We start from the raw sequence: 15,389 nt of genomic DNA, 5'->3' as shown, positions 1-15,389 counted from the left end.
CTGGAGAACCTAGCAAGAGATCATGGACTCAGAACTTGCCTGGAGATTGTGGCTAGAGATCCTGGCAAGGCTGCTGATCAACTGAACACTGTCTCCATGTCATTCCTTCTTCGCCGACTCCGTCCACACCTTTGGGGACCCCTGGACCCGCTGGGGTCGGACCCCAGCAAACCAACACCAATTGGTCCCTAAAATATATCCACTAATTTCTCCCTCTTTTTACTTTGGATAGAATGTATTTTCTCTAAGGGGAAAATGCCTTCTCCTCACCTGTATTAAGTATAAGGTTGGTGGCATATTAGATATTTGGATACTAGAAGGAAAAATAATTATATTAATAAAACAAGATTAAATTTATGAAATATATTCCACAAATCTAGGAATCTCCTTAATAAAAACATGATCCTGTCTTATCGATTACATATTACAAGCTCCCTCTTCCTCTAATCTAATATCACAAGACACTGATTTGGATAGAAATGTAGAAATAAGCCAACATCTATTACAGGACTGTAACAAGTTTGTACTTGAAGTACTTCAAGTAGACTATTGTTTGAGCCTTCGAAATAAACAAATAAACATGTCCATACAAGGGGACACATATAGAGATTTTCAGTGAAGCCTTATTTATAACAGAAAGCTAGGGACAACCCAGGTGCCCATAAATGGGATATGGCTAAGCTCTGGTACATTAGTATTATATAATGCTATAACTATATAACATTATATAATTCAACACTTACACTGAATGAACTAGCTCTATATGTATCAATAGAAATGGATATTAAAAACAATGTTCAGTGAAAAAAACAAGTCACAGGATGTTATATACAAGATGAAGCTATCTATGGAATTTGTTTTAAATATTCAGAATAATATATTGTTTATGATTTCACATATGTAGTAAAAGTACAAACATATGGGCTAAAAATATGAGTGCTAAATTCAAGAGTGTGGCTCTCCCTGGGACAGGAATGGAGAGGGAAATATAGGAGATATCTTATTTGACTGTAAATTTTTTATTAGTTTTTTAAATTTTGAGGGCCTGGGACATGGAGGTTTGACATAATTCAACTTTAAGTTTTCTGTATTTATTTTTCTTAATAAAAAATAGACAAGACAGGTGAGAAAAGTATAAGCCCAGAAACATCGTTTTGCAAAAATGCTCTTGAGGATGGGGGAAAAAAACCACAACATTATATAACTTCTAGTGGCTATGTTTATGTGATATACAAGTATACCCTAGTCAAGGATTTTGGTAAACACTAAAAAGCACAGTGCTGAAGATTCCTCTGAAGTCTGATTAGTGAGATATTTCCTTTCCACAAGTATTATTTCTAAAATTGTATTTTTTCAATTATATATTGCATACAAATCCCTCTTCAAGATCTAAGACATCCTTAGACATTTCTAAGCTGTTGCTGTCACCACATTGACAAGAATGCCTTCTTTGTCCACAGCCAATCATTTAAGTTGCAATGTAAATGCTGGAAACAGCTGAGACTCATTGTCTTCCTGTCTCTCCACTCCTCCATCTCCCCCCTCCTAAAAAAAGAAAGAAGTGTCTGAAATAAAATGAGTCTGGATTATTGTGTCAGTTAACCAATCTGATGTCTTTAAGATCACAAAAAAAATTTTGGTACAACAGAGCAAAATTATAATTTTTTCTCTAGATGTTCTTTTCTTGAAAAATAATTTTTGTTTCAGATTAATTTTAAATTAATATAGTGAATATTATGGATGTCTACAAGACCTAAAGGCATTGTGAAGTGCTGACAAACACATTACTATGCAAATAGCCTAACTCCATTCAGAACTTGTCATTGTCTCTTAGAGGATAATAGGTAAATTCCATGGTTAGAAGCAGCTCGAGCAATTAGTCTGACTCTGATCGTCACAACAGTACTCATCTCATCTGACCTCATGCGAAATTTCTTCTGCTCTTTTTTGAAAGGGAGAAACTGGACAACCAGGATTTCCAGGGTCTATTGGCCCTAAAGGTCAAAAAGGAGAATCTGTAAGTATTTTAGCTTTTAGGGACAAGAAAGAATATCCAAAATGTAAAACTAAAAATGTTTTTCCTAATTAGCCTCACTTCTGTATACCTGGTTGCCCTTGCCATGGCCTAGAATGATAGCTCCAATATTTGAGCAAGTGCTCTATGCAAGGCACTAAGTCTTTTACTTGTAGGACTTTAATTCTTTCAAAAGAAAACCACTTGAGGTAGGCTACTATCACCCCGATTTGAGGAAACTAAGGCACTAAGAGGGTAAGTAACTTGCCTAAGGTTACACAGCTAGTAAGTCTTGGAGCTATGACTCCCACTTCGGTAGCCTGACTCTAGAACCAGGGTTTAAAAACTATTATAAGTTGCCCTGCTATAACTAGATATTATAGCTGAAATAATTAAATCAGTATATCTAAAGGCTGGGGCTAATTTATCTAAAATATTAGAAAAGTGTCTATTTGCTCAAACAACTGCTCTCAGTATACTTCCTGAAGTTACTTTCCTTTCCTGTTTCTTGTAAGATCTAAGTGGCCTCTCAAGCCACTTCTCAATATTACTGAGGCCAGTTTCTTTAAAAAATTAGTCTTTTTGTTGATGGTGGGGGAACCCTATAGTATCCTTTGTATTCAAATAAGACCACATATAAAGATTACATGAATCCTAGTTACAAAAATAACTTTTTAAAAATGCTGCTAAAACGAACAGACAGACAACCTATGGCAATCTTTATATGAATCCACAAGAATCAGACTTAACAAATGTTTCATTCTTATTAAAAATAAATAAATAAACAAAAAGGTCATACTTGTTAAAAGTCATTTTTACCTTTCCTTGCCAGGATGAACAAAGGATATTGGTTCACCAGGGATAATGAATGAAGAGGCACTAAAATGACTGCATGCCAAACAGGAACAATTATTAAAAGTATTCACTATTACAAAGCTAAACGTTCCCTGTGCTTCAGCTTTAAAAATTAGGCATCTCTAGCAATGACAGTAAACTTTCAGGCAGCTTTAGAATGAGTGCTTTTACCCAGGTACCCTATATTCTCCTTCCTTCAGGGGTCATGCTTGCCCTTAGTATCAAATCCAAACCTCCACCCCACCCTCTGCAGGAAGTAACAGTCTTTAACAGGGTTCCCCAACCGGGTGTTCCCATGAATGTCTAGGAAATTCACATGTTCCACAAACCTAGTCTAGTGGTCACTGCCCCTTCCATCTGCCAACTCACTCCTGGTGCTCCACCCTGGGCACCTCTTACCAACTCCTAACTGCTTCTCCAGGTCTCCACTGACTCCCCTCCAAGCTTGAACACTGACCCTTAATTTCCATGTGACAGATGGCCGTTCTGGCAGTAAGACTTTCTAAAATTCTACTGGAAAATCAGGGACGTGTATAGCAGAAAGGAGATGCTTCCTGCTTCTCAAAGGTGCACTTGGATCACCTGGGGATCCTTTTGAAATGCTGGTTCTAATTTGCTAGGTCTTGGGTGGGGTCTGAGAAGTTGCATTTCTCACAAGTACCCTGGTGGGGCTCCTGCTGTTGGTCCATGGGTCATTCTTTGGGTAGCAAGGACTGGAGGATTTCACAGCTCCTCAGAAATTCCCTCTGGCTTTCCCTCCTACCACCAACATTTGGGGGCCATCCATCTATCTGCTTACCCAGGTGAACAACCTTCTTTTCTTTTAACTTGTCTTCTTGTAAGTTCCCTATTACTCCCTTAATTATCCCACCTCCTTATACCACTTTGCTTGACCTCCCCGCCCCCCAACATAAAAAAGTACATTTTTACATGATTATGCAGAGAAGTTTAGCTTTCTATAACCTCAACCTGCCTATTCTAGAACAGGATCTGGACTTGACTTTGCATGGTAACCAGAAGGTTCAAACAACTCATCCAAAAAATTCAGGCTAATTAAATTCCGAACTACCTATCTCACATAGCAGTTTGTCCCCCACTACTGGACATTGAGAATTTGACTAAATGTCCACTGAAACATATCAGAGCTAAAATATATGTAAGAAATCATCTAATTGAATCCCATGATTTTGTAGATAATGAAAGAGAAGTTCTAAAAGGTGACATGACCCAGACAGTAGCCATGGGAGCTAGAACTAAGCATCAAGTCTCTAGACAAGCAGTTTACTGTTTTTGTGTGTTTTTTAAAACCAGTTACTTTAGTCAGTGTGGCCTGATAGTGGCTCTAAATGAGCAATGACATAAGCAGGGTAATATAAGCAGAAATGAACTGTTATATAGGCAGGGTTACCCATTGCTTGTATCTAATTGCTTATATCTCCTATCTTAAAAATCAAGTAGATGTTTAAGAATTAAAGCTGAAATGTAAGAATGTAAATAAAGCCCTGCTCTAATGTGAGAAATTAACCAATATTAAGAGATTTAGTCATGTTGGCTAGATACTGGGGCATATTAGTAAGGGTAGGCGAGGTTATGTTAAGCAACAAATTATCCCTGAAATTTCTGTGGCTTCGCCCAAGAAAGGTTAGCTCTTGCTTGGGCTGCACGCCCAGTGTAGTTCCGTTGGGAGGAATGGGTGTTCTGCTCCATACCACACTCAGTTTCCAGGCTGATTGTCACCATGTCACTAAGCCATCTGGTATACACAACCTTCTTAGTCATTACTGCCCGAAATGTGGGACTGGGGGATCATGAATGGACTTTCCCTGTAGTAGCCTGCAAGTACCACTTCTGCTCACATTTCATTGCCAAAACTACCTGTAAGGCCCATGTAACTGCAAGGGGGCTAGCAATCATGGGAGAGAAGGTGAGCCCCATAGTCCCTAGCTCATAGGACATGAGGTGAGAATCACAGAGGTTCATTTAGTAACCACTTATTTCTCATTAGTGACTTGTTGAAGAGAATGACAAACGCTAAGAGGACCTTTGAGAGTAGTCCATGATTGTTCTCACATCTTCTCTTGAAAATGAAATGTTTTTAATGTCTTTTCATTTGTTCTTATTATCACTTCACCTAATTTAAATAAATAAATCAAATTACAAATCGGATCAAACAAACTGAGCAACCAAAGCCTTCAAACCAAAGATTGAAGTCAGGCTGCCTGGGTTGAAACCCTGAACAACCTCTTTTTTTTCTTCTTTTTTTTTCTTTTTTTTTTATATTTTATTGATTTTTTAGAGAGGAAGGGGAAGAGATAGAGAGCCAGAAACATCGATGAGAGAGAAACATCGACCAGCTGCCTCCTGCACACTCCCCACTGGGGATGTGCCCGCAACCCAGGCACATGCCCTTGACCGGAATCGAACCCGGGACCCTTCAGTCCGCAGGCCGACGCTCTATCCACTGAGCCAAACCGGCTTCGGCCCTGAACAACCTCTTGATGGCTATGTGACATTGGGTAAATTGGTTAACTTCTATGTGCCTCAGTTTCCTCATCTGTAAATGAGTATGTTACTGGTACCTACTCCACTGACACATGAAGATTAATATATTAATACATATAATGTGATTAGAAGTGTTTGATACACTATAAGAATTTAACAAATGTCAGCCATTATTGTAATATCTGCATAACTTTAAATTCTCTAATTTACTAAACTTTTATTGGGTACCAATAGTGTACACCAGAGATGCTATGTTAGTCAAGATTAACTACACCTCTACATTTGCAGAGTTTATAGGCATGATAAATAAGGAAACATAAAGTTTCCATAAAGTTCCTAGAGCTAAGTGAATGCTGTTTGAGGGGAAATAACTTTCTGAATCTCTTTCCTCATGCTTGAAATGAGACAATATCTTCCCCCGAAGCATCGATGTAAGAGTAAATGAGATTATGGACATGGAACTTCAGGAATAGAAGCTAATAAGAGAAATTGTGTGTGTGTGTGTGTGTGTGTGTGTGTATGTGTGTGTGTGTTTTCACCTTCTATGTGAACTGTGCAAAAGGAAACTTTGGCCTTGGGCAGCATTTCAATTTCAATTTGTCATCCACTCAGGATTCTCAAAATAGTATTAGAATGATTAGCTTATTGTTCATTTGGGAATATGGAAGGTTTTTGTAACTAATTCTCCTATGCTCCCTTTAAGCTGTACCGGGTTCTGTGTGACATTCTGGACCATTGCAGAGGGTGCTTGAATGGAGTCTGGGTTGGCCTGCAGGGTATTCAATTTCAGTTCTGGAGAGTTTATTTCTAAAAGTGTTTGTAATTGATTCTGTTTTCTACCCATTTTCCTAGGGGGAACCTTTTACAAAAGGTGAAAAGGGAGATAAAGTAAGTGGATGTTTTATCACTATCTTGGGTTTTCTACTTCATTGATTTCTTTCTCTCTGATTCCTGGTATGTTTACTTTGGAGTCTAATAGATTTGATGAAAGAAGGTCCCTGAGCATTTTACTTTTTCCTCTGTGTATTTTGACTCTTTTATTTTGATAAGTGAGAAATTTTAAACCTTGTTAAATTTTATCCTCTGATGACACTTTAACATCTGGTATGGTATATTTTTTTAACCCATTACTATTTGTGATTGGACATGAATCTTTTGAAATATACCCACTTAATATATATAAAATGCAAAATACAGTTTTTCAAAAATTCTCTTAATGATACAAATTGCATTTATTATCAATCAGGATAATTTTATCAAAATGGTCAATAATAAGTCATGGGAAATATAAAAGCAAACTCAGTATTGCCAATATCATTGTCTTGTGTATAACCTTTATTTTTTCTGTGTTTTTTTTTAATTAAGTACATATATCTGATAGTAGAATCACGATGACATAGCAACTTCAATTCTACTCTCCTTACCTCCTCATCTGAATTTTTCATTCTCTGAGATAAAAGATTAGCTGGTGGAAAATTGTAACAATGCCAGCTGAGTGGAGAAGGCAGTTATTGCTAATGGGATGTGATGAACGTGATGATTACAGTGTCAAAAGCAACATTGAGAAAAAAATTTACAAAGAAAAAAAAGAAAAGAAAATATTGTTTATTAGCAATAAGTATTTTAAATGGTGTTTTAGAATGAGCCCACCTTGACTTCATCATGTCTTCCATAATTCCCCCTTTATTGTATGCTAATTAGTGGAAATGCAAATGAATTCATGACTAGAGATGCTCATCTCCATCTGAATTTAAGCATTATATATATACTGTCTAGAGGCCCGTGCATGAATCCGTGCACTGGTGGGGTCCCTCACACCGATGCACGATTGAGACGGGGGAGGGACCATGGGAGGGCTCCAGGGCATGTCCGGCCTGTCTCGCCCAGTCCCGATCAGCTGGACCCCAGCAGCAAGCTAACTTACTAGTCAGAGTATCTGCTCCCTGGTGGTCAGTGCATGTCACAGTGACTGGTCGAATGAATGGTTGGACACTTAGCATATTAGGCTTTCATTATATAGAATTATTTTATTTACAGGGAGAACCAGGGGTAATAGGATCACAAGGAATAAAGGTAATCTCCTGACATTCTTCAATTGCATTTCCAACCTAAAAACCTAATGATAACAATGAAAATCAAAGTAACCGGTTTAATTTCCTTTCCACTCCTATTCTTAGGGTGAACCTGGAGATCCTGGTCCCCCCGGTGTAATAGGAAGCCCAGGACTAAAGGTATATAAGAAATAACTGAAATGAAGGAGGAAATAATTTTGGAGTTATCACCATTTCTATGTGAAACAAGGTGATCTAGGGCCGCTCATTTTCTTCACAAATGTTCTCAGAGGCTTAACATGTTTCCATGGTGATTTCCCCTCATAGGCTGCATTTATTACACACACAGTAGCTGTGCCTTTTGATTCACAATAGGGTTTAAATTCTTTTTCAGAACATATTCACAATAGCATCCCTAAAAGTGTCAAGAGTAAACAATGTAAGGTAAATCTATGACCCTGAACTATTTTCTTAAAGTAAGTAGGATTCAGCGTTCAATTTCTAAGCCAAAATTGTGTATCCCTGAGATGCTTGAGTCCCCATCTGGGATCTGGGGGAGTGTCCCAAGAAAGACCCCTGCTGGGAGGTGGGGGGAGATTCACGTCAGATACTCCCACCAACAGGTAAGGCAAGTTATCCAGGCCTCTCCTGCTGGTGAGATCCATTAAAATGAGAGTATATTAAAGCTCTCTTGGAAGCCCATCGCACATTTCAGTGTTATACAGAGAAGGTAGGAGGGTGGAAGGTCCACATTTCTACAGATCTAAGTCACACCATGTTTTATATACATTCAGGTACATTTTTTAGCCAAGTTAAAAGCACATGTCACCTTCTACTTTAGGGTCAGCAAGGACCTGCAGGCTCTATGGGACCCAGAGGACCACCTGGAGATATTGTATGTATTAGTAGATACAAGTGTCTTTGGTATTTGAAAATTAAATTGAGATTGAGACTTGTTTTAAAGAATGTCAACATCTGTTCATGTGACTGAGTTACACTGCATTTTTCAAAGTCATCGGTCATCTCTACCACTAGAAGTGATCATAGCACCCTTTGTCTAACTTCATTCCTTAGCTCAGGATGTTATATATACCTCATTTTGCCTGTCTGCCTCTGAATAATTCATGTATGTGGAGTCTCTGACACTCATGTATGTGAGGTTCTCATACATATGTATATAATTAAATTAGGTTTTCTTCCTCTTGTTAAAAAAAAAAAAGTGATCATAGCTAATGTCAAGGGCTATTGTGGAGGCCAGTACCTTCATATATTCATGTGATGTCTTTTTTAACATCAGTTGCCTAATAAAATGGTCTTTGGGACCATTTAACAAGTTAACTAAATTATCATTTTTACATGCTTGTCATTGGTGTACCAATAGTAAAGGAGATGGGAAACATCAAAAGAAATAAGGAAAAGCAAGAGAGAAAGCAAGCATTTCCATTATGCATAGCCTTGGTTCAATTCTCCATCCAAAAAAAAGATATTTCCAAAGCTTCTGTTTTTCTTTCTTGTGAGAGCCTCCAAAAAGAACAAGTCTTTTGGCTGAAAATATTTCTATGATGCAATTGGAGAAAGGTCCTCAGGTTGCATTATAACCTATCTTTAGTGGTCTCTCTCTCTCTCTCTCTCTCTCTCTCTCTCTCTCTCTCCCCCCTTCCTCCACCCCCCTCCCCCACACACTCACACATCCCCCTTAAATGCACTTTTCTATCCATGCCTCCAAGTAAGCCATTTGCCCCTTGGACTATCTTCCTAGCCTTCTGACACCTTGGGAGCTGAGCCATACCATCAGTCCTCACTTGAGCAAAACAAGAAAAATGCTTGCCCATATCTTCTTGGAAACTGATCTCTGTTTGGCCACAATTCCAGTACCCTCTAGACAAGTATTAGAATCTCTCCTTTGGCATCACCTTGGAGACAGCTCCATGACCTCTTGCTCTGTTTTGCATGCTCCAGAGGTCTATCCTATAGTGCATTTTGTTCTGCTTAGTGCTTCGAGCATTCAGTTCATAGAGCTAAGCTTTTTGTTAGCCCCCAAGGCAGTGAATACACCATTACAGGTGCCCCTAGTGAAGAGATCCTATGGAAAGAGAAAAAATGTTGGTGGCACAGATAGAGCCCCAAGATGCCCATGAAGTAAAGGAAAGTGATAGTGGCTAAAGCTAAAAAAGAGAACAAAATCAAAAGGGGAAGAGTCCCTGTTGCTGAAATATAGTAAAAGCATCTTTTTCTATTTACCCCATTGTCCTTCTGAATCATGTGATGCTACCAACCGTCATCATCCCACCCCTTCTTGGCAATATTTGGTTCAATTCTCCCTTGTTTCCTTTCTTTCCCATTATATCCTGATTTCCTCCCTTGAAACAACATATTTTCACTAAAATTTTTCCTTTCTAAAATATCAAAACCAACCCATCCCCACACACTTTATATGTTAAAGTTCTGTTTTTCTGACAAAGACTTAGATAAAAATGTCATTATAATAAGACATGTTCTAATTGCTATTCCCCTTTAATTCTAAATTGTCTAGGGGTTGCCAGGAGAACATGGTATCCCAGGAAAACAAGGCATTAAAGGAGAAAAGGTATAGCTTCCATTTTACTCATTGTGCATATTAAGTGGTTAAGGCAGAGGAAGAAGCAGAGGTCAAAGGGCATTGGGGGAGTGAAAGAACAGGACTCAGGATTATGGAGGGAAGTGACAGCCACATAAACCATGGGGTGAATGATGTTGTGCATTTGTAAAAGCCCTGGTTCTGGAATAAAAACACAATGTGACAAAATGAACTAACTCAGAGAGGAAGATCTCAGGACTCAGAAAGTCTGCTTCAGACTCAGCTGCTTACTCTGATATGGACCTGAGAAGTCTTAGTCTTTCAGGACCTGTTTCTTGATGTCTATGTGGAAATAGTATATTAGTGTTGAACCATTTCTGGGGAATAACTTCAAGAAAGCCTAAAGATCAGCTAACAAAGTTTATGAATAAATGCCTTTATTGTGCATATATTTATGCACATACATATGTCATGATACTGCAAAATTTATTGTTAACATAACTCACTACAAAATCTAAATGCACTTAAGATAACTCAAACAGTGCCTCGCATGAATTAGGCTCTTACTAAATATTGTAGAAAGAGTGAATGAATGAAGTTTGACTGGCTATAATGAAGATTTAAATCAATGGAAACTACCTCTTCCACACCTCCCACCATGAACCTGGACAAGGAAGTAAGACTCTTACCGTGTTTTCCTCAGGGAGATCCAGGTGGGATTATAGGCCCTCCTGGGCTTCCAGGTCCAAAAGGTGAGGCTGGTCCTCCAGGGAAAAGCCTGCCAGGAGACCCAGTAAGTACCAGCTCTTTTATTAATATTTCCCTGGAAAGATTGTTTATCCTTTGTGTGCTTCCAGTTTCAGATCACAAGTACAGGAACATGTTTAGATCTGCATAAAAATAAATATTCATCTTATTCTTCAGCTTAGAGACCTAATCTCTTTGGAAATTTTATGCAAGCAAAGGCCCTTCTTCTGAAGAAAATGCACATACATGCACCATCTTAACAGCCAATTTTGGAAGCTTCACAGGCCCGCTCTGCAGAAGGCATAGATTCATTAGGGATCTATGAAGCCTAGCAAGGAACACGAGTTTTAAACAATAAACCTTCCTAGGTCACTATGTTAAAACAGAAGAACTGCCTGAATTTGCCTTTCTGGGGCTCTGCAGGTGTGGCCACAGGTGGTCATTGGAAGAAAGTGTCCTGCTGGTCCAGGCTGTTTCCAGGACATAGACAACTGGTTAGCCGGCAAAATCTAACCATGTGCCTGTTTTATATGCATTTTTCTTATCCCCTTTGACCTTTTATATTAATTAGTAATGATAAATAGTTCTCAGTATCAGATGCTTTATTTTAAAGATGAAAACGCATTTTAATGTAACTATATAAAACCCATTACCCTAGTGAAATTTGTATTCCTTGTTTATTATTATTTTATAGAAAAAGGTTTATTCAAGAAAGATGAAGAGCAATAACATATTTTTGAGCTAATGATTTCTTAAATGTTATTAACCTTTCAGAAAAAGAAATGTATTCACCTCCTTTTTTATTCTTTTAGGGATTAGATGGAACTCCTGGAGCACCTGGGCCTCGTGGGCCAAAGGTATAAAAAATACCATAGACAATTTTTAAAGAAGTATCCATTGATATAATACAGCCATAAAATTTACACCCCTTGGGCACTGCACTAACAGAAGAACCTCATTTCCAGGGTGAAAGAGGACTGCCTGGTGTCCATGGCTCCCCAGGTGACATAGGCCCACCAGGGGTCGGAATTCCTGGCCGAACAGTAAGTGAAATTCAATTGAGTTTTTGAAACCCTGTTGATTCCAATATTGTGAAACAAAATCCACTGACAAATTTGAAAAGGAGAAAAGAATAAAATGGTCTCAGGAGGAAATACCAATAAACACTGGTCAGAGGGAGAGAATTAAAGGGCACTGAGGTTACGTTACAGAGCACAGAGAGGGCACTCACTGTGTGACTTACAGGGCTGACACACGTATGCTGATTTTGGAATAGAAAGAGTTATTTAACCTTTTATTCCTCTATTCTATATATTAAAAAGTTCGAGTGAAGTTTGTACGATTATAAAAATTCCTAGTATTAGGTTATTATAGATTTCTGTTTGCTTTTAAGTAGAATAAAATAGTTAATATTTAAAGTGAATGGAGTATGTATAAATGGGATGATATGAAAGTTCTCTAAGTATTATCTTAAAGAATAGAGAAGAGAAGTTGTTTTTAATAGTTAAGACAAAAATAAGCGGTTTTTTTTACATGTTTTAGCTATAAGGACAGTGCCTGGCAATAATGACCAGTGTAAGCATACTTGCTGACTAAATAGTAATAAGCAATAAAGCTTTTTATGTGCTATTTTAAAAACACGAAGATTCTGGGCCAATAAAAGTGGAATACATGCTTATTTTAATGACGTTAATTTGGGAAATTGCTCTTGTAATGAAGTATGAGAGCTAAAAGGAGGTGTCACTAGTGAAGTCAGTTGTGTGTTGACTGCTGTTTGATTTTCCAGGGCAAGACTATAAAAGACCACTGGGGATTAAACAAAGTAAAAGAAAGTAGATCAGAAAATTATTAGGGGAGTGGAGGAGGTTGAAGGAAAAAATAAAAAATAAGAACACAGTAGAAATAGACAGGGAGCAAAAGTAGCTTTGACAATAATTGTGATGTGAATATTTATATAAAAAATAAGAAAAGGAAAGGCCTGTGAGCAGTTACTGAAGCCAGCTTCGGGAAAACCAGCTCTTTTCTTACTTGGTTGTCACTTCCTCATTCACTGGTCCATGGTTATATAGTAGGCTTTGAGCTGTCATCATTAGGGTCACTGATCATCACCCAGCCTCGTTTTGGTTACCCCAAATTCCGATTTGTTGAAGTAGAAACAGACAGCTGACTGATGTTTTACTTCCTACTCCAGTCACTGGACACTGTTTCTGGAAATTTCTTCAAACAGAGAAATGACACAAAGTAGAAGCAGAAGGAGAAGGAAGCCCTGATCCACTTACCCTGTGGGCTGTCAGTTTCCAAACAGGTAGAATTTGGATGCATTGTTTGAGCATTCACGAGGGTACAGGGACAGATGATGGTGCTGAGAGAGCAAAACCATGTGGCACCTGAGCCAAACCATGTGGATGTTTCCAGAAACAGGCATCTAGTGAAGTGTTTAGCTGTCACCCGAAAGTCTGGGCTGACTTTGCAGAGAGTTTTCAGGGTGTGCCTGGTGGCAAGCCGTGTGGTTCCACTAAGTAAATATTCATACTTAGCCCTTTATCCCCTTGGCTAATTTATGGACAGTCCTGGCAGAATTCTGATCATTGCATCTCATTCTACTTAGGGCTCCCAAGGACCAGCTGGAGAGCCAGGTACTCAGGTAAGCTACTTAACCAAGTTACTAGGCACAGCAAATCCAGCTTGCTGACCTGGGGCAAATCACTGAAAGACCATCCTCATAAGTCACTGTTTCCCCCCTTTTTCAGGGTCCTCGAGGTCACCCTGGATTGCCAGGAACTCCAGGGAATGATGTAAGGACAGCCTTGACCAACTCCTCCCCCACAACCTGTTCAATCTGCACCTGTTCCTCTGTGCCAAGATGTGAACATGTTTCTGTTTTCAGGGAGCTCCAGGGAGGGATGGAAAGCCAGGTCTGCCAGGCCCCCCAGGTGACCCGGTATGTCAACAGACTGCCTGATTTATATTTCTTTAATACACCCAGAAGCCAAACAGCCTACCAAGCAAGTTTTGCTGTCCAAACTAATTAGAATGCTCGGTGCCTGCCTGGTGATTTTGTTTGTCCCCATTATTTTGTAGAGGGAAAAAAGTCAAGCTGTGCCAGCATTTTTGTGTGTGTGATGAATATTTACTTCCTAAGGGTATAATTCAGTTGTACAATTTTTGCCCCAGGCCGAGCTTTGGCATATAATGTCTCAATCCCATGGAAAATTGAGTTAAAATCTATAGCCACAATTTCTATTTTTTTCTAATGCTAGTGACTAAATGAATTTCATTTCTCTAAATGGAAGTTTGCAGGTAAGTTACTTACAATATGGTACATAGCCATTGATTCTGTGGCTTGAAAATGCTGAAATGATTAGATTACAAAAAGTGTCTTGAGTGGGCTCTTACAAAATGAGTTTAGGCACTAATTGTGTGTTCCAAAGTTTTATTTTAGCTTAAGTCTTGCTTTGAGCGACAGAGAAATCTTTAAATAGCCTCAGATTCAGCAGCTATAATTTGAGAGGCCATATGGGACATGACATTGTATTAAGAGTTTTGTATAATAAAATCCAAATCTGGTCTCTCAGTTCTAAGCCTCGCAAATCCTTCTAGTTCCCACATGGCTGGGCCCTGTGTGCCTTTATAAGCTACATGCAGGGGCACGTTTCAGCTGTACTTGAACTCCACCACAGAGTGAATCATGGTGCATCATCTGGGAATCTTGTAAAGTGTTACTTGGGTTTACAGTGTCTCTTTGAAGGGACAATTTAAGACATGAGGCCAAAACACTGCTTGAATTCCCTTAGGATCTGTCTTTCCCATCCCTTAGGCCACATATAGGCCCTTTTAAGTGGCAGTGAGAAAGAACTTTAAGGCAAACTCATCCTGTAATTTTTATAGCTTTCAATAAGCTTGATAATTTTCCTGGCAGAGGAGTGATTTTCTTTGAATAAATGATTTACCTTTATGCATTATTTAAAACGTTAACAATAAATTGCTTCTCAGCCTTTTGGCTAAGATCAAGTGTAAAACTAATAATATGTTAGGGTTGACTTAAAGGTTGCCATGGTCATGAAAATATAAAATAGAGACACAGAATCAAAGCAATAATATGCATGTGTTTGGTTGTTCATAGTAGAGGAATAATGAGTATTTCTTAAAAATGTCTACATTGTGTTGAATATTTGCATTGTACTGTGTGCCTATATATGTACAAATATATGGATCTGCTTCTTTCTCAACCACAGATTGCACTTCCTCTCTTGGGAGACATCGGTGTTTTGCTCAAGGTAATTGTTGCTATGTAAGAGATTACATGTTAATTTCCAGGAAAAATCAGAAAGGAAATCTTTACAAGAAATTGAGTCAATTGCTTAGCCTGAACTAAAATTCAATTTTTAAGATAGAAAAAAGGGACACGTATTTTTATGTACCTTGCGCCCTTTATACTAAGCCTTTACTCTCTTCTTCATCACCTCCCTCCCATTTTAGGTGTCGAAGGGAAGGGCAGGGAAGGGGAGAGATGATAGTTCTGAGATGAACCACAGGGAAGGCATCCTGTCACTGACACCCTTGAGTAGATCATTCTCTCCTCTCTTAACGGGTATTTACTCACCCTGGCTCACCACTGAGAAACCTAATCCTTCTCCCTGTATCTGCACTGGCCAGCTCTGGG

At 38.7% G+C, this 15,389-nt stretch overlaps 1 protein-coding gene across 1 annotated transcript in view; it reads left to right on the top strand.

Annotated features, from left to right (window-relative positions):
• The window catches only part of COL19A1 (collagen type XIX alpha 1), a 300,284-nt gene that overhangs the window by 228,909 nt on the left and 55,986 nt on the right, over nucleotides 1-15,389 (top strand). Inside the window, exons 20-32 of the mRNA XM_006770338.2 lie at nucleotides 1,955-2,017; nucleotides 6,224-6,259; nucleotides 7,409-7,444; nucleotides 7,549-7,602; nucleotides 8,264-8,317; nucleotides 9,956-10,009; nucleotides 10,683-10,772; nucleotides 11,539-11,583; nucleotides 11,692-11,769; nucleotides 13,335-13,370; nucleotides 13,477-13,521; nucleotides 13,614-13,667; nucleotides 14,962-15,003. Coding sequence (XP_006770401.1) covers nucleotides 1,955-2,017; nucleotides 6,224-6,259; nucleotides 7,409-7,444; nucleotides 7,549-7,602; nucleotides 8,264-8,317; nucleotides 9,956-10,009; nucleotides 10,683-10,772; nucleotides 11,539-11,583; nucleotides 11,692-11,769; nucleotides 13,335-13,370; nucleotides 13,477-13,521; nucleotides 13,614-13,667; nucleotides 14,962-15,003 — 687 coding nt within the window. The remainder of the gene's footprint in view (nucleotides 1-1,954; nucleotides 2,018-6,223; nucleotides 6,260-7,408; nucleotides 7,445-7,548; nucleotides 7,603-8,263; nucleotides 8,318-9,955; nucleotides 10,010-10,682; nucleotides 10,773-11,538; nucleotides 11,584-11,691; nucleotides 11,770-13,334; nucleotides 13,371-13,476; nucleotides 13,522-13,613; nucleotides 13,668-14,961; nucleotides 15,004-15,389) is intronic.

The sequence above is a fragment of the Myotis davidii genome, unplaced genomic scaffold (assembly GCF_000327345.1).
Source record: "Myotis davidii unplaced genomic scaffold, ASM32734v1 scaffold803, whole genome shotgun sequence".
Taxonomy (NCBI): Eukaryota; Metazoa; Chordata; class Mammalia; order Chiroptera; family Vespertilionidae; genus Myotis; species Myotis davidii.
This window is presented reverse-complemented; position numbering and strand designations above follow the sequence as displayed.